At 38.7% G+C, this 27,462-nt stretch overlaps 1 protein-coding gene across 2 annotated transcripts in view; it reads right to left on the reverse strand.

The window, feature by feature from the left end:
* Nucleotides 1–708: 708 nt before the first annotated feature.
* LOC114319820 (RNA-binding (RRM/RBD/RNP motifs) family protein) overlaps nucleotides 709–27,462 on the reverse strand; it is a 36,304-nt gene continuing 9,550 nt past the window's right edge. Inside the window, exons 4-8 of one of the 2 annotated variants that reach the window (XM_082878368.1) lie at nucleotides 23,811–23,881; nucleotides 14,353–14,443; nucleotides 14,203–14,278; nucleotides 1,499–1,577; nucleotides 709–1,122 (exon numbers count right to left, since the gene is read on the reverse strand). In XM_082878368.1, coding sequence (XP_082734494.1) covers nucleotides 988–1,122; nucleotides 1,499–1,577; nucleotides 14,203–14,278; nucleotides 14,353–14,443; nucleotides 23,811–23,881 — 452 coding nt within the window. In that variant the 3' untranslated portion in view covers nucleotides 709–987. The remainder of the gene's footprint in view (nucleotides 1,123–1,498; nucleotides 1,578–14,202; nucleotides 14,279–14,352; nucleotides 14,444–23,810; nucleotides 23,882–27,462) is intronic. The other variant, XM_082878369.1, reaches the window with a different exon arrangement.

The following is a 27,462-nucleotide window of genomic DNA, read 5'->3' on the forward strand; positions in this document are numbered from 1 at the left end:
TTATTTTAATTCCAAAACACGACTTTTCAAAAGCCGTTTTCTAAAAAACGGTATTTCTAAAACTGTTTTACCCTACTTTGAGAATAAAGATAAAAACACACCCTAAAGTGGGACTAAAATTTTGAAAATGCCCCAAACAAGGAAATTGGCCAATTTTAACATGATGCGTGTTTAACTAACTCTTAAAATTTTATAATATTATTTTATAATATTGTCCCCAAAAAGTATCTATGCCACATTCATTTTTTAAAATACATATTCAATAAATTAATATAAAAATAATATTTTTTTAAAAAAAATATTAACTATCTTATTAAAAAATATTCAAAATACAATTTAATGACAATTTTGCTTTCCTTGTCTTGACGACAAATATTCAATACTATGTTATTTTTCCTTCTCCATGATTATGTGTTTTAATTGATTTATTTCATGTAAACTCGAATTAAATTAATGAATTGAAAGTTTTATAAATATTAATTATTAGAGTATGTTGTTTTTAATTGAAGTTAAATTTAACAACTTTGTGAATACATCTAATTAGATGCACACGATCGTATCATATGGTAGAAATTAAATTATATAGTGATCAAGCTAAATAATAACATATGTACTGCTCAAATGTATCTATTAAAATATGACATTTTGACAATATAGAATGCTAAAATACGATATTGGCAAGTTTGAAACAAGAAGATATACTAGAGATGGTCTTAGAGTGTGTTTAGATCTTAGATTTATGTAAGCATTTGTAAATAAAATATCAGTGTTTTTGTTTTCCCCCCACAAATCTCTTCACTTTTCTTTTCCCTCTACTTGAAAATAGAATTACATATGATGCATCCAGAACTCAGCAAAATGAGCTAAAGTATTTGGTCATATTTGGCATTTTTTTTTCCTCAAAAAAGAAAATGAAAAATGATTCTACGTCCCTCCCTGCTGCATAACACCATTAATCAAGGCTTACACATCACAAGTTTATACAAGCTAGTCATCGGAAGTGGGATCACGGCTAGCGGACCTTCTCTCATGTCGACCAGAATGTTTACTATGTCTGTGGCGCCTGTGAGTTTGTTCATCTTTGTCCACATAGCTCCTTTTTCTTCGAGGTGGTGATGCAACCTACAGCCAGCCATTAACAAACAATGAAAATTTGTCTCATTTACAAAAAGGGCTTTGTAATGAATTCAAGGTCAGGTTTTAACAAGAAGCTAGTTTTAGAATACAAAATTAATCAGAAATTGCCGTGAACAAATTCAACTACTAGTGATAGCAACAAAGGCCAGAAAAATAGGGGCATTTCCAAAAATGTCATGAATTCATTGAAAACTCATGAAATTTTGCAGCAAAAGTTCAGGTGTTCACTTGTGCCCACACACAGCACAAGCAAGCAACGATGCAGTTCATTTGAGGGAGCTAAAATGTTCAAGAGCATTAGTAATGTTTTTGCTACAGTTTGTTGCCATAGCCAATAAATGATTTGGGAAGAAAGGTGTACCTGAAAGCGTGACATGTATCGTCCTTCCGGAGGAGGCGGGATCCCAAGTTTTTTCAAATCATCCCAGGGGATTGGTCGCCTGATTATGGAAGAGATATACATGTTACATTAGTCCCAGTTTTTAAAAACGAGCATAGACCAAGATGTTAGTTGGTAGCAATGGGCTTCACAATTTTCTTTCTTCCTTTTATCTTCATAAATGAAGCTTGGTTTTCACCCCCAACACACACGGGACAAAAATGAGAAGAAAAAAAAAAAAAGAAAAAAGAGAGAGAGAAAAAGCAAACGAACAAACTAAGAACAATCCATCAATGGGAGCCTATTTGAGCCAGCCATTGGGCAAAATTCACTCCCTTTGTACACTAAGACAACCGACTCCACAAAGAACAATCCACCAACATGCACAGTTGCTAAACCATTGACAAGGCGAGTGGACAAGACAAATCCAATGAGAGACAAGTCAAGGAGAAGACTAGCAGCTTCAGCAAAGAAGACGCGACAAAGGCGTCGCAAGCATAGGTGGGGGAGAGTGGCACATCTCTCTGAGTTGCCTACATAAAGTTGCCTAATAAGAGAAGGGTTAAAGGATTGGAGGCCAAAAGAAGATTCTAGAGCTTCTTCGAAGACTTAAGAGAATGAAGGAACATTTGTACATAAGTCTAGAATGTACATATCAAAAGATTACTGAATCTCAAGTCAAACAAAATATGAAAATACGCATATAAAATGAAGAAATAGTCTGTGTGTATATATTTTTATCGCTCTACTTCAATGACAAATAGTTTTTCTTTGATTCTAGAATAGGTTCTAGATTATTCTAGTAAGGTGGTAGAAGGCTCCATCAAGCTTCTCCACACCATAATAAATAAGGGTCCAAGATAGTTCCTAGAGGGCTAGGTTGCCTATATAAGAGTTGAAGGCTCATTTGCCTCACAACCCACTTGACATCCAACTTTGAGTGTAAGATCTCTGTGTACTCGTAATACAAGAGTATTCTCTCAAACCCTCTTGTGTCCGCTAATCTTCCCTCTTGTTCACTAAGGGTTAGGTTGACTTAGTATCACTAGCCAAGCTTGTGAGTGTAGTGTTGCACGGAGTGCTTGAAAATAACCAAGGTCGTGACACATCGCAACGTTCAACCTTAATCCAAAACTTCATCCTCAACTATATAAGATTGCATGGATAGATAAGACATCTTTGCTTGTTTCTGAGTATTGTCTAGTAGGGATGTGCAAAAATCCAAACTACCTGAAGACCCGATCTAACCGACCCAACCAGATTGCAAATGGGCAGTTTCGCCCATCCACGTGGTCGGCTAAGGTTGCTAGTGATGATTTTTTTCCAAATCTCGATCGGATATTGGTTTAAATAGAAAAAATCAATATAACCCAACCCGACCAAAAATGTTATATACGTGCATAACTTCAATTCATTTTCAAATAAATTTCATTTTAGTTACTAATATTTTATCTTCTCAAAACACCTTTTCATCAAACATAACTCTGTCATTCTCCAGATTTTTACCTTCCCAAGATTTGACTTTCTCTATAGTCAAAAAAAAGATCTGATGCTCACCTACCAAACCTTTCATCTCCCAAGATTTCACCCTCACCCATATCTCCCAATCTGCTCATCTTCTTCTACTTTCTGTCCTCTCTCCCTCTTTCATATTCTACTGAACCCCACCAGCTCTTCTTTCTCTCTCTATCTCACACATAGCCTCACCCTCTTGTCTCTCTCTCTCTCTCTCTCCTCTTTGTCGTTTCTCCCTCTCTCACCCAGCCTCTCATTTCAGTCTCTCACCCCACTCTCTCGTCTGCATCTCTCTTTTTCAAACCTCTCATCGTCTCCCTCTTTTCACATGGACACAGGGGCATTGAATCTCTGCTCCCTCTTTCCTTCACCTTTGCAATTTTTTTTTTTCCAGATTTATTGTTCATGAGATAATTATTCCACAAATAGAGACCAAAGTGAGATGATTTTTTAGTTTTTTTTAGATTTGTTGATGAGATGATTGGGATAATTCAATGTAACACCCCATAGAATGCCACGTGCCATAACCATAATATTATCCATCCTTGAATACCCTAAGCCAAATTAACCATTTCATTACACAAATACTTAAGGTTAAGGCATAGTAACGAGTAGTTAGAAAACTTTGAGGGAGAATGTACACTCGAAGAAGGGACTTAAGGATACTTATGATTGATGAAAAACCTAAGATAATTTGGAAGTATAACCTTGGTGTGGAAGTTGATAAATGACATAGAGTTAGGGAATTGATTTTGAAGTGAATATTGAATATTTAGATCACCTAAGAAACCTTAAGCGAGGAGCTTAATTATCTTAATCTAATGAATACAATTTAATTAACATTTCATTAGAAACTATGCGGGATTACCATTAATTAAGCTAAGTCAGATTAAGTCAAACCTCGATTAATTAGAAGAATAATCTGAAGCTTGAGTAACCAGCTTAGGGTATGATAGAATATCACCCCCTATTTATAAATGAAGATTAGGGTTTACAAGAAAGTCAATTACAAGATAATCCCTGAGGGCACAAAATGATTACAGACAGACCTTAGTGAAACTTTCGGCTAATATAATATGCTAACACTCCCCCTCAAGTTGGTGCGAAGATATCTCTCATGCCCAGCTTGCCTAATATGTCATGAAATGGTTTATTCCCAATCCCCTTGGTGAGAATGTCAGCAAGTTGTTCACCAGACTGGACAAAAGGAGTACAAATGGTACCGCTAGTGAGTTTCTCCTTAATGAAGTGGCGATCAATCTCAACATGTTTTGTCCTGTCATGTTGAACTGGATTGTGAGCGATGTTGATGGCGGCCTTATTATCACAGTATAACCGCATGGAGTCCGTCTGATCAATACCTAGATCACGCAACAATAATTTGATCCATAAAAGTTCACACACACCTTGTGCCATAGCTCTAAACTCAGCTTCTGCACTTGACCTGGCAACCACATTCTGTTTCTTACTCCTCCAAGTAACTAGGTTGCCGCCAACAAATGTGCAATACCCTGAAGTTGATCTCCTATCAGTTACTGACCCAGCCCAGTCAGCATCTGTATAGGCTTCTACACGACAATGATCATACTTTGAAAAATACAGACCCTTACCAGGAGCAGACTTCAAATACCTCAAGATTCTCATGACAGCATCAAAGTGAATCTGATGAGGAGCATGCATAAACTGACTAACTACACTGACAGCAACAGCAATATCAGGACGGGAGTGAGATAGGTAAATGAGCTTACCCACTAATCGTTGATAGCTCCCCCTATCCACAACTTCTCCTCCTTCATCATCCCCCAATTTCTGATTGGGTTCCAGTGGGGTGGCACATGCCTTACAGCCAAGCATCCCAGTTTCCTTCAACAGGTCAAGCACATATTTTCTCTGTGAGATAAATATCCCATCCTTAGAGCGAGCAACTTCAATTCCCAGAAAATACATCAAGCTTCCCGAGTCTTTGATTTCAAATTCTTTAGCTAAATATTTCTTCAACAGAGGTATTTCCCCACTATCATTGCCTGTAAGAACTATGTCATCTGCATAAACAATAAGTGTTGTAGTCTTACCGCGTGAGGAATGTTTCACAAACAATGTGTGATCTGCCTGACTTTGTTTAAAGCCATATTTAAACATAGCCTGAGTGAATCTTTCAAACCAAGCCCTTGGAGACTGTTTGAGACCATATAATGACTTCCGTAGTTTGCATACTTTGCCTTCTGTTTGATGATCCTCAAAACCCGGAGGAATGTCCATATATACTTCTTCTTTGAGGTCACCATGGAGAAAAGCATTCTTGACATCAAATTGATAAAGCGGCCAATCTAGATTAGCTGCTAGAAAGAGAAGTACTCTGACTGAATTCATTTTAGCCACTGGTGCGAAGGTCTCCTGATAATCAATGCCATATGTCTGAGTAAACCCTTTTGCCACAAGTCTTGCCTTGTAACGCTCAATAGACCCATCTGCTTTGTGTTTCACAGTATATACCCATTTACATCCCACAGGTCGTTTGCCCGTAGGTAACTCAGTCAATTCCCAAGTGCCATTCTTCCTAAGTGCTTTCATTTCCTCAATCATGGCTAGTTTCCACTCAGAGGTAGCAAGAGCATCCTGAAAATGGTTAGGAATGCTAACAGAGGAAATATTGGACACAAACGCTTTATATGAGGATGACAAATGAGAGTATGATACAAACTGTGAGATAGGATGTTGAGTACAAGATCTCACACCCTTCCTCTTGGCAATAGGAACATCAAGATCAATGGACTCAAGAGATTCAAAGTTACCTAGACTCTCATCAGAAGCAGGAGATGGCAGTGGAGTAGCAGAAACGGTCCCGTGTATCCAGTTAACTTGTTTTCTATCTATGTCCCGGACATAAACATGCCCGTCCTTATTCTTGGTGCCAGTGGGTTCTATAGTCCCAGTAGAAGAGGGGGGTGCAAGAACAACTGGTTCCACCATAGGAAGCACAGTAGTAGAGGGTGGTGCAAGAACAACTGGTTCCACCATAGGAGGCACAGGAACTGGTTCCACCATAGGAGGCACAGGACTCACTTCACACCAAGGCTCCCCCAGAAATGAGGACGGTGACACCGGAGAGGACAAGAAATAGGACTGGGACTCAAAGAAAGTTACATCCATGGACACAAACCACTTACGAGAAGAAGGGTGGTAACATTTATACCCCTTTTGAGTAGGAGAGTAACCAAGGAAAACACATTTGAGGGAGCGAGGGTCCAACTTACCACGAGAGGGAGAGTGATTATGGACAAAACAGACACAACCAAATATTTTGGGAGGAATAGAAAACAAGGACGGAGAACCGAGGAGGACGTGAAGCGGAGCCTGTTTGTCCAAGACCTGGGTAGAGAGACGATTAATAAGATGGGCAGCGGTGAGAACAGCGTCGCCCCAATAGGGCCGAGGCACATTCATAAAAAAACACATGCACCGAGCCATGTCAAGAAGATGCCGATTCTTGCGTTCGGCCACCCCATTTTGTTGAGAGGTATTGCTGCAAGAGGTCTGATGGATAATGCCATGAGTAGAGAAATATTGTCCTAACCCAGAATCTATGTATTCCCCGCCATTATCAGAACGAAATATTTTGATAGTGGCCCCAAACTGAGTACAAATCATCTTATAAAAAGTGCGAAACACAGAGAAAACCTCACTCTTATCTTTCATGAGATACACCCAAGTAGCACGAGAAAAATCATCAATAAATGTAACAAACTAGCGATGACCTTTCACAGACAGAACACGAGAGGGACCCCAAACATCAGAATGTATTAATGAAAAAGGAACGAAACTTTTATTCAAACTGGGAGCAAAAGAAGCTCTATGTTGTTTGCCAAGTTGACAAGACTCACAAAGAAAGTCAGACACATGATGATTTGCGAAACTAGAAGGAAATAAATGCTTAAGTAAATGAAATGAGGGATGCCCAAGACGCCGATGCCACAGCCATAAATCAGCGGGGGTAGTAGAAGACGTGGTGGAAGAATAAGCAAGTTTGTCCGGTTGATCTAGGAAGTAGAGACCATTTTCTGCACTACCACTGCCAATCGTCCTCCCCGTGACAAGGTCCTGAAAAAGACAATGATCAGAAAAAAACGTCACACTACAATTCAAATCCTGGGTAAGACGACTTAAGGATAACAGATTAACAGAAAACTTGGGAACATGGAGAACAGAAGATAGATGTATGGTAGGAGTGACTTGGACTAAACCTTTTTCAGAAATGGAAGAAACAGTACCATCGGCAATCCTAACTTTGTCCTGACCTGAAGAGGGCTTATAGACAGAGAAAAGATCAGAGGAGCCAGACATATGATCTGAGGCACCAAAATCAATAATCCAAGGCAAAGTTGTATGACACAGGAAAGCACAAGGAGAAGAAGCTAAGTTACCTAAGCGGGCAAAGGACGAGGAAGCGGTACTGAGAGCAGTAGAAGATCGACGGTCCAACAATTGGCGCAAAGCATCCTCCAGCTCAGTATCAGAAGCTTGGGTAACAGAAGTAGAATTAGAATCAAGGGTATCAACGGCACTAGACTGATGAGCCCGGGAATAGGAACCACGTCCTCGAGATTGGCCTGACCGACCTCCTCGAGAACCAGACCGATCACCTCGACCCCCGGATGGAGTCCCATGAAGCTTCCAACACGTCTCACGAGTATGCCGCAGCTTCTTGCAATAATCACAGAATACAGACTCCTTAGCAGCAGACGGAGGAGGCAGGCTGAGGCCATCTCGAGGAGTAGACAATAATGCGGAACGGTCAGTAGAGACAGGGGACATCATAGCAGACCGACGACTCTCCTCATTTTGTACATAGGCAAATGCCTCCTGAAGTGAAGGAAGAGTGTCCATACTCAGAACTCGACCCCTAACTGGATCATACTCCACATTTAGGCCGGCCAAAAATTTAAAGACCTGTTCCCGTGTGATGAACTTCTTGTACCCGACAGAATCAGCAGGGCAAACGGGCTTATAGTCTTCCAGGTGGTCAAGGCGTTTCCAGCCGTTGGTGAGGAAAGTGAAGTACTGAAGAACAGTCTGCTCCCCCTGAAGTGAGCTCTCAATAGATCGGCGCAACTCAAATGCTTGTGAAAAATTTCCTTTGCGGGAATAGGTAACAGCCACAGCCTCCCAAACGTCCTGGGCAGTCTCCATAGACAAGTAGCCCTCACCAAGTTCTGGAACCATCGAATGGATAAGCCAACTCATAATCAAAGAGTTGGTAATCTCCCATTGGTCATAACCTGAGTCAGTGGTACTAGGTGCCTGTATCCTGCCATCAACATACCCCATCTTCCCTCTGCTTTTCAAAAACATAGTCAAACTTTGAGACCATGCTAGGTAGTTCTGACCATTAAATAGAGAGGTGGTGATTTTCAGACTAGGGTTGGGGTTCTCAGTCATGGTAGTAGGTAGAATGGGACTCTCACTCTTTGGTGTTTGAGAAGAAGGGGACACACTGGTGGAATCTGTCATGGATACAATACTACCAAACCCGCAACAAAACTAGTGGAAATCACAAACCCAGAAGGTGGTAGTGAGATAACAGGCACAATGACCACTATAAAGACATAACAAAATTAAGAAATCATATTTTATTTTATTTTATTTTTTTTTTGTTTTTGTTTTGTTTTTTTTTTATATATATATATATATATATATTGATTTATTTATGTATACATGTATTTATATATAAATATATATAACAGGCTATATTTATATATATATTAGGATATATATATATATATATATATATATTTATATATACCAAGGCTGAGATCATACCACAGTGAGACAGAGGCTGAGGATGATGACGACGAGCACCTAATGACTGGAGGAGATCGACGAGCTGAGGAGCTGACGGCTGAGTGACGATCGACAGAGGAAGGCGAGGAGATCAACGAGGTGAGGGAGACGACAGAGGAAGGCGAGGAAGGCGAGCTGAGGAGATCGACGAGGTGAGGAAGACGAGCTGACGGCTGAGTGATGATCCACCCAAGTAAGCTTCGAACCCTAGAGTGTCGTTGGTGGAAAGGTCTACCAACGAGGGTGAGCCGAAACCCTAGAGGTGCTGCTCTGATACCATGAAGCTTGAGTAACCAGCTTAGGGTATGATAGAATATCACCCCCTATTTATAAATGAAGATTAGGGTTTACAAGAAAGTCAATTACAAGATAATTCCTGAGGGCACAAAATGATTACAGACAGACCTTAGTGAAACTTTCGGCTAATATAATATGCTAACATAATCTTGATTAACTATAACTAAGATTAATTAATTAAACTAATGATGAAGATTACGGAATTTGATAAAGCAAACAAGTAGGTGATGCATACACCTCCCTTTTTGTCCCACCTCTTTGCTACCTTTTGTCTTACCTTTAAAGAAGACCAAATCAAGGAATTCAAGAGAAGAAAAAAATCTGCTGGAGGAGATAGAGTTAGAAGAAATGAGAAGGAAGGAAAAGAAATAAGAAAGAAGAAGAGAAGAGGGGAGAGCTTCAAAAAATTCATCAAAATTCATCCTTTGATTATTCTAAGGTAAGATTTAAGCCCTAATTCTCGTAATAATCCCTCCTAACACTTAAAATTGAGAAATTAAGTGTTAATTTGGGTTAATAATGAAGTTATGGAAGAAGGAAAAAAGAAAAGACGAACAAGAGAAAGAACAAGCTAGGTAATGAGAATTCTTGCTATTTTAATCATGATTTTGATGTTCTTGTTGTGTAGGAAGCTAAACCCTCATGTTTTTATTTGATTTCCAAGAGTTTTACAAGTTTGAATTTATGCTTTGAATAAAGAAACAGAAAGGTTTGGGTAACAGTCAGGGTTCAAAAATTCTTCAACAAATCTTGTGTTTTGATTCTTAAATCTTGAAAACAAACTATGTTTTGATCTTGTAGCTTTGAAAAGAGTCATGTTTCCATGTTTTCCTATTAGTTTTAAATGTTTTTCAATGAACTTTCAAAGCCCCAAGCCACGAAATTGAAAAGAGCTACGCAAGAACAAGAGAAGAATTTCGGACTGCACTGAAGCAGCCATCCCCACGTGCGGCCATAACTCCCGCACGTACGGCCCAACTTTGCCAGCAACCAAAACATTCTGCAGCTGGCAGCACGTAAGGCCCAAGGCCCCACACGTGCGTCACCTCTGTTTCTGCCCACTTTCATGTCTTTCATGCCACGCAACTCCGAATGAGCATATCTTTTTCATCTGGACTCTGTTTTTAGTGATTTTTGAGTCTAAATTCAAGTCTCGGAAGTATAGTTTCTAATGGTGGTGGTTTCACATCCAAATTCCGAGTATACAAAGATATACGTTTAAATTAGTGAAAGATGCTTACTTTCTTCTTAACCATTTCATGCTAATTCCTTTCCTAACTTAGTTTTCTTTCATTTCTTCCTATTTCCTCAAACCTTAAACATCTAAACATGATATTTTTCAATGCAAAACGTATGAAATTGTTATAGAATACTTAGGACCCTTCGTCTTTGGTACATGATTTACACTTGTCAACATTTAGAAAAGACTGTAGTTGGAACTAGAAATCCTTTAGAAAATGTTAAGCTAACTTAGAACCCTTAAGTTAGTTTAAGGACTTGCAAGTTAAGATGTTTTCAATGTCTCGTTCATGTTTTGTATAGGTCAAGCAAGTTGGAGGAGAAACCCTTGTTCAAGAGCCATTTGTGAGTAGTAGTGTAGTAAAGCTATGATTTCAAATACAAAATCTATGCTACATTTAAAAATAAAAATAAAAAAGGCCCAATTTGTACACATTAATGTGTGTTTGGGAGGGGAAAAATTGAGTACACACCTAACCTTTGGCATAATGCACAAAGTGATGGTCTCAAGACATGAACCCATAACTTCAAGGTTATTAGGCCAAATCTTAACCATAGAACCAATAGTCACCCCTTGTTATATTAATGTTTATGAAAGCTATATTAATGTTTTATCATGAATGAACATCATATACTCTTGTATCATGTATGAAGATGACACCCTTGGAATATGCCCTAGTTATTAGAGGACTCGTGCCAATAACATCTTGTTATGTCCTAGTTATTGCAGGACTCATGCCAATAACACCTTGATGCTCAAGAATCCTTCAAATGTTCATCTCTATGTATCTTGTTTGAAATCCAAGTCTTGTAGTGTTATACTCATGTTAAGCTATGCTCAAACTATGATTCTTGTAATTTGTTTTATAAAGCTTACTGATGTTCATTTATTTACTGCTTTACTATATTACTATTCACTGGTCAATGCCTCACCCCTCTCCCTTATATATATATGTAGGTGACGAAGAGCCGGGTTATGACGAGAAGTTTGAACAGAAGCCGGTCTTGTATGTTTGTGCTGGATTTGTAAAGATTTGTCATAAGTGTTGTATTTTACTTTTGTCGTATAGATCATGTAATATAGCAAAATAATAATCCAGAGGAATGTATGCTTTCATTACATCTAGTTATGCACGATGTTTTAAATAGACTCAATATAAGAAAATAATGACTTCCGCACTTGTCAATGGAAAATTTGCCCTAATTATTTTAGCAGTCCAACTTGTTTTAAAAGTCAAGCCTTTGGTAGTCCATGACTACTGACCTATCGCTACACTATCCTGTTTGGGGAGAGATGGGATCGTGACATTCAACCACCAAAGTCAAATCTGTAATATGGTGATGAATGAATATAGATTTTTTCTTCTCTCTTTTGGTTGTCAAATGGAGTTTTGTTTCGTCCAATCTGACCGCCAACTTGATTAACCCGATTTGAGAAATTTTGAACCATACATTGGTCGGAAACGGGTGACTCTTTTCTCACCCAATCTAATCAGGTCGGGTGACGGATTAACAGTACAACCGATCCAACTCAACCTGTGCACATCCCTATTGTCTAGTGCCCATTCAGTTGGGTTGTCATTCAACAAAAATGATGTGATGTCTTACCCATAAATGTAGGTCATGTGCTCCTCGATCGGCCTTGGATTTATGATGTAGATACCCAATACTTTGTTAGGAAGAATAGCTATATTGTTAGGGATGGTCACTAGAAAATAAAGTTGTTAAGCCTACAGCAAGAGATGTAAGACCTAAAAGAAAATCCTCAACTCCAGAACCTAGTAAATGTGAAGAATCCTCCGAAAAGGGAACTGTTGGGTCTTCCTCTCCTATCTTAAGTAATCCATATTTGTCCCCTCTGAGCCAAAGTGAGTTAATCTTAGGAAAATGTGTAGTCACTTCATCTAGTCATCAACACATTAAATCTTTTTTTTTTTTGATTGCCACTGGGGTGGATATAAGCCCGACTAATCCCCAGGAGTGCACAGGCCCTCAGCAAGTTTCCCGCAAGTGTACCATAGTTAATTCAAGGGCTTTCTCCCCAGTCCAATAGCCCCAAGGAATTGTTAGCACCTAAGAGATTTTGATCCCTAAACCTTTGGGAGAATACACCCCTAAGATGCAAGGCCTTACCATACTGACATTTTTTATTCGGGTTTTCAACATCCTAAAGTGAATAAAGAACCTGAGCCAAATGTTAGGCCTTCTTCTCCCTTGGACTCTACTTTGCCTCAAACAGCTCTCCTTGATATGGAACTCTACAATCCAACTCTAGAGTCTACTTCTCCTAAGTTAGCACTCCTAAGCCTTTGTGTAATGTAGAGAGTTCACTTAGTCATGTTGATCATTCCTCTCCTCCACCTGTTAATTCTAAGTCTTTCCATGATTCTCTTTTCTTTTCCTTTTTTGATAATTAAATGTCTGGGCCAGCTTGCTCCCTCAGCTAATCCTTGGGTCTTGAAGTTAACGACCGGGGAAACCGCCAGTGGCCTTTCCGAGTGACTCAAACTCAAGACTTTAGATTTTATCCTCAAGTCTTTACGGCTCGGCCAACCCCTATGGGGTTTTCCATGATTCTCTTCTTACTAACACAAGTTCTCTTGTGAATTTTATTGATTATTTTCGTAGTCAAGGGATTGTTGTTTCTACTGTATCTCAAGCTCCTCCATCCACATATTACACATTAACATGAATGTACATGGTCTAGCCATTCTTGTATCTGGACCAAATGCATGTTTTATAGACTAATCATTAAATGTTAATATTGGTTCAATTTTTCATATGATTATCTTATCGGGGCACCTTGGAGCCTCTTGCTGTGTTCTTTGATACTTCTACAAGAGTAGTCCATGTTCTACCAGCAACGCAAGGTCTTACGTTTCTTCCAGCCTAGACAATTTGTCGACATCAGTGTGTTGCTCGCCAGTGCATCTTCCTCCAAGTGCAGACTTTTGGTACTATTATTTGGCTTGGGGAAGTACTTCATTGCTCACATGCTGTATGGGTTACAAAACTATTTCTCCAGCACAAGTTTCATCTCATCAAGTACTTTTATCTTCATAACTCTCCGGAGGAGAGTTCTTTTTAGTCAGGGAGAAATGATGAGGAACGGAAGACACAACTAAAGATTATTTTATTTATTTTATAAGTTTTAATTCATTTAAGAGTTTAATTATGGTAGGATTTTATTTTTAGTAATGCTAATTAGGGTTTTCTACAATGCCTATAAATATGGCTTTATGTAATGTTTGGAGCTAGACTTTGATGAGTAATACTGAATCGAGTTTTGATATTGGGAGTATTTTGGGATTGGAAATCCACGATTCTTGTTCTTCTTTATTCTTCTTCTTTCTAGCTCTTGGTCCTACACCACTAGGTTAGCTTGGAAAGTGGCACCATTATGGCATATCCAAGTATTTGGATGAATAGGAGAAGATATACATTTGAGGAGGTTGAGAAGCTACCCCATGAACTAAATAGCAACATGTCGAGTATATTCCAATTTTGGATATCATGAAAATTTCTAGGATCAAATTTCTTTGAAGTTTTTCCTTTCCCTTTCCAAATCCCTACTTGAATCCATAATCCAAACACAACCCTACAGATTTTATAGGGGATTCTTCTTTTGAGCACAGAGCTTAAACTTTTAACTTCAATATACTTTTCCTGTACTAGTATTGTGCCCCTGCTTGGCACAAAAATGAACAACATACAATATTTCAAATATGGACTTAGAAATGTTGCAAAGCATAATCATCCAATAATTCAATGAACTATAGAAAAGAATGGATGCATACAGGGGAGCTCGAAATGGTCTTTCTCGTCCACCAAAGCGAAGCTGTCCTGATTCCTTCTTACCACCAAGGCCACCTCCTGTCAACAAACATGACATCAAAACTGATCTAAGCAAATGATAAAGTTTCAAGGACAAAAGGTTTTTAACTAACCTAGCCTTCTTGGGATCCACCCTGGCATCAACTGTTGTCTGTTATAATCAACTAGAATTTCAGAATCATCAATAAGGGAATGGTGAGCATCCTGCACAATGGAGGATAAAAAGCAGCAAGTTATTTGCACATGAAAAGAAACAAGAATCCCAATTATCAGATTGCATGACCCCACACTCAGGAGCCATATACACCCAATTCAGTTGCCACAATCAACATATCTAGCCAATAGGAAAAATATATGCTAACTGTATCATCAATAAAAGCGAAACGGGAAGAATCGGGGGGGGGGGGTGAAGTGAAACGAGAGATTAAGAAAAATGACTGGTATCCCTCACAGCAGTAAGAGCTGTGTACCTGTTATTTATAGCAATTATGAGAAATCCTGTTATAGCGAGTAATGTCATCGAATGAAAATAGCTAAAAACTAAGAAATATTAACTGGCATATCTCTGTGCAATATAACTGCCATTATCATTACACAAGGTCAAGCTATGTAATAGAAACTAACCTACAAAATAAAATCATCATAATGGATAAATTAAAGGATAAATCACATACACCCCTGAGGTTTGCTTAAAATACGAATTGCCCATCTAGTTCTAGAAATTACATACTGCCCCTTGAAGTTTCTAATTTCATGACAGATGGCCCCTTTTTATTAATAAATCATCAAGTCAATTAACAGTTTTTAATAATGTCATAATTATATTTCAATAAATAATTCATGTAATTTAATTATAATATAGAATAGCAATTATGAATTTTATTTTTTTAATTAATTTTGTCGAATAAAAAGTTCTGACTAGGGGGCATTTGTAATTTTCCAAACCATACAATCAGGGGGTGTATTTGTAATTTACCCTAAATTAAAAGGATTGAGTACAACAACTCAGATTAAACACATCAATAAAAAAGAAGAATGAAAATGAGTAAGTCTAAGAACTTCACATTATTAAGTAGAAAAGCACATAATGGTAAAAAGGCTTAAACCCCACCCGACAACAGCCGCAGCCTCTCTGTGTTTTTCCAGCAATTATAGATGTTTTTTTGAGGGTTGTTCATCATCCGGAGCACTATATGGTTTGGTTGGTCCATCTACAACTCTATTCCTCACTTCAAGCAAGTTATTCCTTTCTTCTTGAGAATAGTTCAGCCCTTGTTTTGATTGGGGGTTCAGTCCTCTTTATTTGATTTAATTCTTTGGGTCATTATATGGCCCCATTAATCTCATTGTTATGCTCCCATAGTGGTCTGTGTTTGATATTGCTTGTTCCAGTTCAGTCCATTCCATCTTGCAATAGTTGTGATTAGTGCAGTTTTTGGTTATGAAAATAGAGTATAAATGGCTGACCCGTCTAGTGAATCTACCACTACATGTCACCCACCTAAAGGGGAGTCACATTATGACAACTACATCTAAGAACCAGAATCCTAACCTCAAAATCACCACCTCTCTATTTAACGGCCAAAATTACCTTGTGTGGTCGTAGTGTTGGACACTTTTTCTGAAGAATAAGGGGAAGATAGGTTATGTTGACAGGAGAGTCCAAACACCAGATATCACTAATCCTGGTTATGACCAATGGGAGATTACCAATTCTTTGATTATGGGATGACTCATCCATTACATGGTTCCTGATATTGGTGAGGGCTACTTGTCTATGGAGACGGCCCAGAATGTTTGGGATGTTGTGGCCACTACTTACTCCCAGAAAGGAAATTTCTCACGGACTTTTAAGTTGCGCCACTCGATTGAGCACTCGGTATAGGGAGAGATGACCATCCTTCAGTACTTCACTTTCCTTAGTAATGGCTGAAAACATCTAGATCACCTTCAAGACTACAAACCAATTTGTCCAACGGATTCTGTGGGGTACCGCAAATTTATTAAACAGGAAAGAGTCTTCAAGTTTCTGGAAGGCCTTAATGTGGAGTTTGATCCTGTTAGGAGTTGCTTTCATGGCATGAATTTCTTCCTTCCCTTCAGGAAGAGTTCGCTTATATACAGAATGAGGAGAGTTGTCGTTCAGCTATGCTTCCTCCTACCTCTGTCTCGTGGTTCATGCCATCCTTCTGAGAAGGATCATTTGTTTTGTGACTACTGTTGCCGGCCTAAACACACTCGTGAGACATGTTGGAAGCTTTAAGGTACTATATCTGGGGGTCATGGTGACTGCTTTGGTGGTCCAGGGGGTCAATCTGGACAGGATCGAGGATGTGGGTTTAACCTACGTACCCATCATTCTGGTGCAGTTGATACACGACTCTGCTCCAGCTGTTCAGTCTACTGATGATGTATAGGGTATTTCTTTTTCTGAATTTGAGGATGCTCTGCATCACTTGATAGACCACCGGACTTCCACTGCTCCTTCCAGTGCATCTTCCTCTTCTACAAGTGCTTTCCTATCTCATAAATCTTTGCCTTGGATAATTGATTCTGATGCCTCGGATCATATGACTGGATCTTCTGATCTTTTCTCGGAATATAAGCCCTCTTCAGGTCAGGACAAAGTTAGGATTGATGATGGTACCATTTCTTCTATATCTAAGAAAGGTTTAATCCATGCCACATCTTTATCTTTGTCATCAGTTTTACATGTTCCCAGTTTCTCTATTAATATTCTATCATTGAGTTGTCTTACTCAAGACTTGAATTGTTGTGTAACCTTTTTTTCTTGTCTTTTCAAGACCTTATTATGAGGAGAATGATTGGCAGTGGTAGAGCAAAGAATGCTCTCTATATCTTAGATTAGGCAGATCACTTGGCACATCATACCATCCAATCTCCAACCACTAATTATGACATTTGGCTTTGGCGTCGGTGTCTGGGACATCCATCTTTTTTATTACTTAAGCATTTGTTTCCTTCTTCTTTTATAACAATAATGTTTTAACTTGGCAAACAACACCGAGCTTCTTTTGCTCCAAGTATTAATAAAAGTTTCATTCCTTTTTCATTGATTCATTCTGATGTTTGTGGTCCTTCTCATGTTGTTTTATTAAAAGGCCATAAATGGTTTGTCACCTTCATTGACGATTTTTCTTGCACTACTTGGGTGCATGTACTAAAAGAAAAGAGTGAGGTTTTCTCTGTATTTCCAAACTTTCATTAGATGATTCGCACTCAATTTGGGATTGTCAAAATTCTGCATTTTCATAATGGGGGTGAGTACATTGATTCGGTGTTAGGGAAATATTTCAACGCTCATGGCATTATTCATCAGACATCTAGCACCAAAACCTCTCAGCAAAATGGGGCTGTGAAATGCAAGAATCACCAAAACCCCTCGCACTCCTTGTAAATTGTTTATATCCATGGATGTCACATTCTTTGAGTCATAGTCCTACTTCTTGCCCTCTCCAATTTCCCAATCATCCCTTCAAGGGACACCTTGGTGTGAAGAGATTCCTGGCATAGGAGTATTACCTATTTCTGAATCCTTACCAGTTGTTGAGGATATAGCATGTGAACCACAATGTGAACCAACTATTGGGAATACAGAAGTTGATACACTCAAGGAGCAAGGAAAAGTTTATGTCAGGAACAAAGAAAGACAAGCTTACTTGGATCCAAGAGACCACTTCTCTTGATCTTTCACTGTCATCTACTTCAAATGATAAGAGTCCAGATCACTCTGATAACCCTGAATATGAATACTCAAATCTTGATATTCCTATTGCCCACCGGAACGGTGTGAGGTCTTGTGCTCAACATCCTATCTCTAATTTTGTATCCCATTCTAATTTGTCTCCCTTATATAGAGTCGTTGTGTCAAAAATTTCCTCTGTTAGTATACCTAATCATTTTCAAGATGCTCTTACCACCCATGAGTGGAAACATGCCATGATTGAAGAGATGAAAGCACTTCATAAGAATGACACTTGGGAATTGATAGAGTTACCTAAGGGCAAACGAACTGTGGGATGCAAATGGGTATATACTATATAAGCACAGCTCAATGGACTCAATTTATTATTGTTAATTGCTTCCGCTAAGCCTCGTTTATTAATAAACAATTTGTATTTGTTATAGAGGCCATAGGTAATCTACGATTACTAGCCGATCATGACCTAAATCTCTAGGGGCGGGTTCGAGGTCATGACACTCGTTATTAGGGTTATTAGGTTTTGTTATTTACTAAAGTAATATAATTTAACTCTTGCAATATAGAGGTTATGGATTAATGCATTGAGATTATTCTTTTATCAAAGTCGCATGGTATTAAAACAATCATCAAAAGAAACCAAAATTATGTTGAATATAGAAATTAGAGTACATAGAATCTCTTTATTTTTAGTATTATATATATAATCTGTGATTGTGTCAATTATTGATTTAGTATTGTTTTTTAAATTATATCATAAATCTATTATATATACATGGCATCTACCTCATTCATGGGTAAGCCAAATCATTCTTTTCATCCTTTTTGGTATCAGAGCCAGTGCACAGAAACCTAGTTCTCTGGCCAGCCACTGTCACATCTTCTTCCTTCCTCTTTGAGTGTTGACAGTCCTCTTCTAGCCCTTTATTTCACCCGACAGCCCCATCCAACCAGCCTAGACCCCCCAAAACCACCTACCCAACCCCCTACACCCCTCGGTAGGCTGCCCTAGTGCTGTCGACCAGGGTGTTTCCTGGCCATAGATGCTTCAGCAACTCTTCTAGGGCAATTCAATCCCTGTTTTTTCCCCTTTCTAGGGTGTGGTGCTGATGAATTAAGCACTTTTTGGCCTTTTTTATTTAGTAGACTACCAAATTTGTTCGGTAACATTTATTTGGATTAACCGTTGAGCTTTTTCCGATTTTTTGTATTTTTCTAGATTATGTTACTGTGATTTTGTGTTTTCTAGCCCTTATTAATCCACTATGACTACCCCATCCCATGTTGATTCCAATATGCCCGCCAAACCTGTATCAGTGACTTCTGATTTTTCTCTTTCTCATCACACTCTTGTTCATTGCATTACGAGTGTGCTGTTGAATGGGAAACATTTTGCCGCTTGGGGCCGCTCCCTTAAAATCTATTTAAGGGGAAGGGAAAAGGGAAAGACCCATTGGCTCTCATCTTCTATTCAGCCTGCAACGACTGATCCTACACGTGCCAAGTGGAATACAGATAATTACACTATTCTAAGATGGATGTTCAACTCCATGGAAGACCATATTTACCAGATGTTTCTTTATTGTGACACTATTTTGAGTCTTTGGCGTGCCTTGTCTTAGATGTATTCCCATGCTTATAATGATGCTCTCATCTTTGAGCTCTATCAAGACATTGCTCGTGCCTCCCAGTCTGCTTTGGGTCTCTCTGTGTCAGAATTTTTTGGATACCTTTAGGCTCGTTGGAAGGAATTGGCTCAATATGAGCCCTTGACTAAGTTACCAGCAGACGTCACCACTCGTGTCCAACCGCCTTGCCTGGCAACACATTAACAATTTCTGATGGGTTTAAACTCTGAATTTGAATCTCTTCGAACTCAGATTTTAAACACGTTGTCCATGCCATTCCTCTATGAGGCCTGTGTCACCATTGATAGTGATGAGCGTCATCAGCATTTGGTTTCACAAACCACTACTCTAGTGACTCATATCTTGTTTGAACAGATGGCCTTTGCCGCAAACTCTAGTTCCCGGGATTCCACTGGTTCAATTGCCTGTCATCATTGTGGCGCTCCTAGTCATGTCAAGGCTCGCTGCTTCAAACTTCATCCTGAGTTAAGGCAACGATCTTCTCGCCCTCGTGGTTCTAGCACACCTCGCACTACTGCTTTAGTGGAGGCCTCTCATGCTTCTAGGTTTCCAAATATTCCTATTTTACAGCAGTTACAGACTCAAATTGGCCAGCTTCAAACTCAACTTGGGACTTTGACTACTAGTTCTTCTGGCTCATCCTCCTTTACTACTACTACTACTACTACTACTACTACTACAACTCTCGCTACAGGTACTTCTACTGTTTTTCATGTTCGGTCTACTGGTCCATCATTGGTTCTGGATTCTAGGACTAATGATCATATGACAGGTGAATTTTCCCTTCTTTCATCTCCATTTCCTACTACTATAGACCAATCTGTTTGTCTTGTTGATAGGTCTTTATCCTCAATTCGTCATAAGGGTCAAGTGTCTTTATTTCCTAATATTACTCTATCCTCTGTTTTGCATATTCCTTATTTTGCATATAATCTACTATCCATTAGTCGGCTTGCCAAGTCCTTCAATTGTGCTATTATTTTCTTACCTTGTCGTGTCTGTTATAGGACCTGAGTTCGAAAAGGATTTTTGGCAGGAAATATGAGCGCGATGGACTTTACTACTTTGGGGATCCACCAGACCAACTTCCTTCTACTTTAGCTAGTTTCCAGGCATCTGTTTTGTTTGCTTCTATATCTTGTGTTTTTAATGTTCAAACTTTAGAATTGTGGCATGCACGTATGGGTCATGTCAATTTTCAATACTTATGTCAACTTTTTCTTTTATTAAATAAAGCTTGCAAAGATTTTAAGTTTCATTGTGTGGTTTGTGAATTATCTAAACATACTCGTACTAGTTACATACCTCATATGACTCGTGTCCCTAGTGCTTTTGACCTTATACATTCTGATATTTGGGATCCGTCTTTTGTTCCTGCTTTTTCTGGCCATTGATATTATGTCACCTTTATTGATGACCACACTAGATGCACTTGGGTATATTTGCTTCGTTGTAAGTCTGACGTGTTTCCCATTTTTGTTTAGTTTTTGCAAATGGTTAAGACTCAGTTTCGTACAATTATCATGAATATCCATTCTGATAATGGTGGAGAATATATTTCCAATGCTTTTCGCTCCCATCTTAATCGTACTAGTATTATTCAACAACTTACGTGTCCATGAACTCCTGAGTAAAATGGTGTAACTAAACGTAAAAATCATCATATTATGTCTATTGTGCGGTGTCTCCTTCGTGGTATGAGTGTCCCTAAGTCTTATTGGCATATAGTTGTCCTCACCGCTGTCTATCTTATTAATAGGACCCCTAGTCATGTGTTGCAGGGTCTTACTCCGTTTCATGTTCTTATGCCCCACACTACTCCATTTCCTCTCCTACCCCGTGTCTTTGGATGTACCTGTTTTGTTCAGGATCGGAGTCCCGTTCGTACCAAGTTAGATGACAGGTCTATTTGTTGTCTTTTTGGGGTAGTCTTCCATGTCAAAAGGGTATAGGTGTTTTGATCCTGTGTCTCGTCACTTTCACCACACTTTGGATGTTACTTTTTGTGAGGATCTCCCTTTGTTTAGTACTAACCCTACTTTGCAGGCTTCCACTCCCGTTCCTTCTAGTGTTCGCCCTACTCATATTTTGGACGAGGTTACGGATGAGGTTGTCCTCTCTCCTTATTCTCCACCTTTGCCTCCTTCACCACACCCCACCCCACCCCACCCCACCCCCAATTGTAGGTATACTCGTTGCCCTCGCTCTCAGCTCCCTCCTGCCGCCTCTCCGTTCTTCAGGTACAGCCCCTCCACCGCCTCATCATAATCCCCTCGAGATTGACATCCCCCAAACAGTTGGGGTTATTTGAATAGTACTAATCATCCCAATTCCCAATATCTTTCATATGACAGGGTCTCGATTGCGCAAGTCTTTGTATGGCTTGAAACAATCTCCACGAGTTTGGTTTGGTTGTTTCAGTTTTGTCATCATCTCCATAGGGTTTGTTCAATGCCACTCCGACCATACTTGTTTCATCCGTCGTAATTCAACCGGTCAGTGTATAGTCTTGTTGGTTTATGTGGATGATATTATTCTCACAACTGATGATTCTATAGGGCATTGATCAAGTAAAAAAGGATTTGGGACACACCTTTGATATTAAGGATTTGGGAAGTCTCAAGTATTTTCTTGGGATTGAGGTGGCTCGTTCACGGCAGAGAATTTCCTTATCTCAAAAAAAGTACACTCTTGACTTACTTCAGGATACTGATATATTAGGGTGTAAACCTGCTTCTACTCCTATAGATCCCAATGTCAAGCTCACATTAGAGTCTGGCGAGTTGTTAGAGGGCCCAAGCATATATCAGCGTCTTGTTGGACATCTAATTTATTTAACCAACACTAGACCTGACTTGACATTTGCAATCAGTGTTGTTAGTCAATTCATGCATGCACCTCGTACAAAACATCTTGATGTAGTTCATCACATTTTGAGATATTTGAAGACCTCTCATGGCTTGGGATTATTCTTTATAGCCGCTCAATCTGGGCTCTCTTGTTTCACTAATGCTGACTATGCAAGATCTAAAACTGATCGGCGTTCTACTTCTGGTTTCTGTACTTTTTATGGTGATCATCTTATATCATGGAAGAGTAAAAAGCAAGCAATTGTTTCTAGATCTTCTGCAGAAGCTGAGAATCGAGCTATGACACAAGGAACATGTGAGATTCTATGGCTTCGTTCTATTCTAGCAAAGTTGGGTTTTAAGGAGTGCCTCCTTATTTTGTGACAACAAGTTTGCTATTATACTGTCCTCTGATTCTGTCCTTTATGAGCGTACTAAGCATATAGAGGTTGATATTCATTTCATTTGAGAAAAGGTTCGGACTGGTATTGTGAGTCCATTCTTTGTCTCTTTCTCTCAACAATTATTAGATATGTTCACAAAGTCTGCCAGACCAACGTTACTCCAGTCATCCATTGGCACACTGCGATTGTTGAATATCTTCACACCAGCTTGAGGGAGAGTGTTGAATATAAAAATTAGAGTACATAGAATCTCTTTATTTTTAGTATTATGCATATAATCTGCGATTGTGCCAATCACTAATTTAGTATTGTTTCCTTATTTATATTATTTCCTTATTTATACATGGCCTCTACCTCATTCATAGGTAAGCCAAATCATTCTTTTCATCCTTTTAATTAGACCTTCTACATAGTTGACCCAAATTAGAAGCATTTTTCAATGCAAACCATCCAAATGGGAGCTAAGATGCATAAGTGCCATGTCACCCTAAATTACACATTGCATCCCTGAGCACTGTCAGCTTTTTGGCCTTCTCTTTCACTAAAAGACATTAACAAGTACTTAATAATGTCCCAAGGAACAGTACTAGAAAGCCAAAAGCTAATTAATCTGAAGGGTACGAAATTTATATTTATCTATAATTTATTTTTTATTGTTTTTTATCTACAGAAAGGATAATTAAGTATTAATGACTTTGTTATACTGTCTTATGGCTCCCTATAATTCACAATTAGCTTGTTAGAAGCTCCCCATATTTCTTTTACAGCCTCAACTTTTCTTTAATATGTCATCAAAATTAGTTTTCCCTAGTTGATTAAAGTTACATGCACACATACACGTCAACAGTCAACACATTGAACACCAGCCAACCTTAATAATGCTCCAAGAGGGAAAAACCGTGACATTTGGTGTTACACTAGAAAATTGCTTTCTCTTCTAATTTTCACCTCATATGCATGCCGCATCTCTCTTTCCGTTTCAAATTCAACGAAGGCATAACCGCAGGAGGCACCAGTTACTACAAAATCAGAACCAACAAAGCCAAATTAGATGTCCATAAAGGTATTTAAAATGAAGATTTACAAGGCCAGACAATTTCCATGGAATACAAAAACTGCATGCAATGATAAAACCAAACAAGTATTGATGCAGAACATGTGCACCATGGCATGAAAATTTATTTACAATTCTATAATTTTATGTCTTTAGTATTTATATTTATTTTCTTTTTTAATTATAGTTTAATTAGGATATTAGTAATATTTGGTTTCATATATTTTTAGGGATTCTAGTTTCTTTCTCTGTGAGTTAAATTCCTATTTTGATAAGGGTTATTCGCCTATAAATATTGGGCCTCGCATTGTATTATGGATATTTACATTATTAAAAAAAGTCAAAAAGCAAAAAAAAGGAAAAAAAAAGCAAAAAAGTCACTACAAGTTGTCACATCATTGTCTCTACTTTTCTGTACATCTTTTCGTAAAAAGCCTGAAACCAAGAAAAAAAACAAACCCCAAACACCCTCCAAAATTGAGTGTTAAGGTTGTGGCCTTGTTATTCGGGTTGTGAGCCTTGTGTTCTTCTCTTGTCTGTTCTCTTCCCCATACAATGCTTTACATCAAGGATGTTATTAGCCGTTATTCCATCTTGACCTTTATAAACAACTAATTTTAAAATGCAGTGTCCAAAATTTAAGTTAATACTACTTCCAGTATTCTCAATAACACTCACATGAATTTTTCTTTAGGAATCGCATTGAATTTCATGACCTAGCTCTATTTAGAATACCAAGTCTATCAAGGCCTTACCAAGTTCAAACAATAATATTTGTAGAGTAGTTTTGTAACATCTAAAAATAACACAAGGTGACGTATTTGAGTGCAGGAACGTGTCATAAAATACTGGAGCATAACAGGGCATAAATCAACTAACCACGTAAGTTGACAGACACATTCTTGGTAAAGTGATAAAAAATACAATTAACATGTTTATGATAGGAAAAATATTAAGAGAAAAAACAAAGAGTCGAAGTTTGGAAATCAAAGAAAATAATATTATTCCTTCAGTTATATAGCGTTAGAGGGCCACTACCCTATGCAATAGTAAAAGCTCAGGTGCTAGGCATGACAAGGTAGGTCTGAGTTTATGGGCAAGCACTACATGCATTGAAACCTGGAGATTGGTCTGTATCACTGCTCCACACTTCCCAACATCTAGAATTTGCTTGAGTGATTGTGTTGAGTGTATATTGGTCTATGTTATTTCATTAATGGCACTCTTGTAATTTCCAAAACTATTTAATATATCTAATGACTCAGCAAAATTTAAAATTTTTATTATTGTAATTGAGCCTTAATTAAGTTTAATTACTTATAATTAAGCCCACAAGTTTCACTTATTCACTTTAGTTTAAACCTCTGTTGGTAAATTCTTTGTGCATCTAATTGTCTCAATTTGCGTGCGTCGATTCTTGAGCTGACTCAGGACCCGAAAGACAAACTCTCTGAGCCCAATGTAAGATGTTGGTATGATCATAGGGTCAATCCTATTAAATTAGAAGTACCTCGCTTGTGAAAAGCAAGGCGACAACTGCCTTGTTTTGTATGCACTCAGGTCTGAACTAGCATGAGATTTGAGAGACGGACTCACCGAGCCTGATACTAGATATTTTTATGTTTATATAGTGTTATTTTTTAATTTAGAGACATGGGAGAATTAAGAGTTATGGTGCATTGCTTGCCTCATGCGTGCACACTGGCCCAATCCGAGTTGAGTTTCAAAGATGGACTCTTTGGGCCCAGTAATTATTGATTCTATGTGATTTGTGTATTTTATTTACTTATCCCTGTGAATTTTGTGGATTATAGTACAGAAAACATATAATTTCTATATCCAAACTATACAGTTTTGAGCTAGGGTTTGGAAGGGAAGCCCAAAACCCTTAATGTAGCATTTTGAATATAATTGGGATCCAAAAGGAGGTCAAACCACCCAGCCATGCTCTTTGCCCCTTTTTGCCCTTTCTTTCCTCTTTAGCTGGGTACAAAACTTACACTTTCTTTGAGTACCTTACACCATTCACCAAAGTAGAATGTCTTGCAATAATTGGTGTGCTAACCTTCCTTGCACCTATATAAGTGATGTTATATATATATATATATATAATGTTATTTTGTTTGAAATGTGTGGCTTAGATTGAATCTCACTTCAAGACTTGATTAGAACCATCTCTCTCTCTCTCTCTCTCTCTCTCTCTCTCTCTCTCTCTCTCTCTCTCTTATTTTCTTCATCTTCTTCACTTGGAGCACTTGAAACCCTAACCCTAGTTTCACTATTTTTTTTATTGGCACTGGGGTGACAGGATCCAAGCTCGACTAATTTCCAAGGATGCACAGGCCATCGGCAAGAAGTTTTCCGCAAGTGCACCACAGTTAATTCAAGGGTTTTCCCTCGAATCTAATAGCCCCAAAGAATTGTTAGCACCTAAGAAGCTTTGATCCCTGAGCCTTGGAGGGAGCACACGCCCAAGACCCAAGGCCTTGCCACCAAGCCAACCCCTTGGGGTTAACCCTAGTTTCACAGTTGTTAAACATTGAGTAGTTTTGTGAGAGCTTGGAACACACAATGGATATGGTTTTGAAGATAAAGTTGAAGAACTTGAAGTGCTCTTCAAGCTTTCTTGAAGCTTCTCTTCACCTCTCTACCTCATTCTACCTCTTTACTAGTTAAAACTTCAATACAAGGTAAGGGTTCTCTCATTATAACGACCCTCACTTTTATCTTAGTCATGTTCACGTACATTTGCATAATCTTTGTCTTGATTAAGTTTACATTTACAGACTTTGATTTGTTTTGTCTAAATGTTGCTTGTATGCTTTGTTCCTTGCTTGTATGCTTTGTTCCTTGCTTGGTGTGTTAAGCCGAGGTCATCCTAAGCCTAGGTCACACTTTCGAACCTCTTATACTTAGGATCCATCTTGGAACCACCTTAGCTGACCTCCACCTTCACCCTGGCACATCGGCCAAGATGTCATCATTTAGGCCGAGGTGTTCATCTAGACGTCCTAGATCTTTGATCCCTGCACCTAGTGGTCTCGTTCTTGGACTGGAATTACCTAGACGGAGGTGTGGCACATCTAGGCCGAGGTGTGGCACAGTTAAGCCAAGTGTTATCCTTCCTAACCGAGATCATGGAGACCTTACTTGCCGAAGCCGATGCTTTAACGCGAGATCTTTGCCTTGTCAGAGTGCCCTTGCCACCTTACTTGTTATATACACTTTGTCATGCTCTTGTCTTGTCAGTCAGTCACCTTTTGAGGAGAGCCAACCAGTCATCGCCACGTGTCCCAGCAAAGGGTTAAGTCAGCCGGCAGGGGGAGAAAACATATCATTGTGTGTCATATCTTTTGCATGGTAGAGAGAGAAGCTCTAGGAAGAGTTCTTAGAGTGAGAGTGGGTTTCCAAGCTTGATCTTCACACCTTGAACCGTTAGATCCGTGTTTTGAGGTTAGATTCTTGATCTATTCTTGTTGTTCTTTATGTTGATCTAATCGCATTGCATGATCTAGCATGATTCATAAGCCATGCATTGATTTAAAG

Source organism: Camellia sinensis, chromosome 7 (assembly GCF_055761805.1).
Source record: "Camellia sinensis isolate YWXY chromosome 7, ASM5576180v1, whole genome shotgun sequence".
NCBI lineage: Eukaryota > Viridiplantae > Streptophyta > Magnoliopsida > Ericales > Theaceae > Camellia > Camellia sinensis.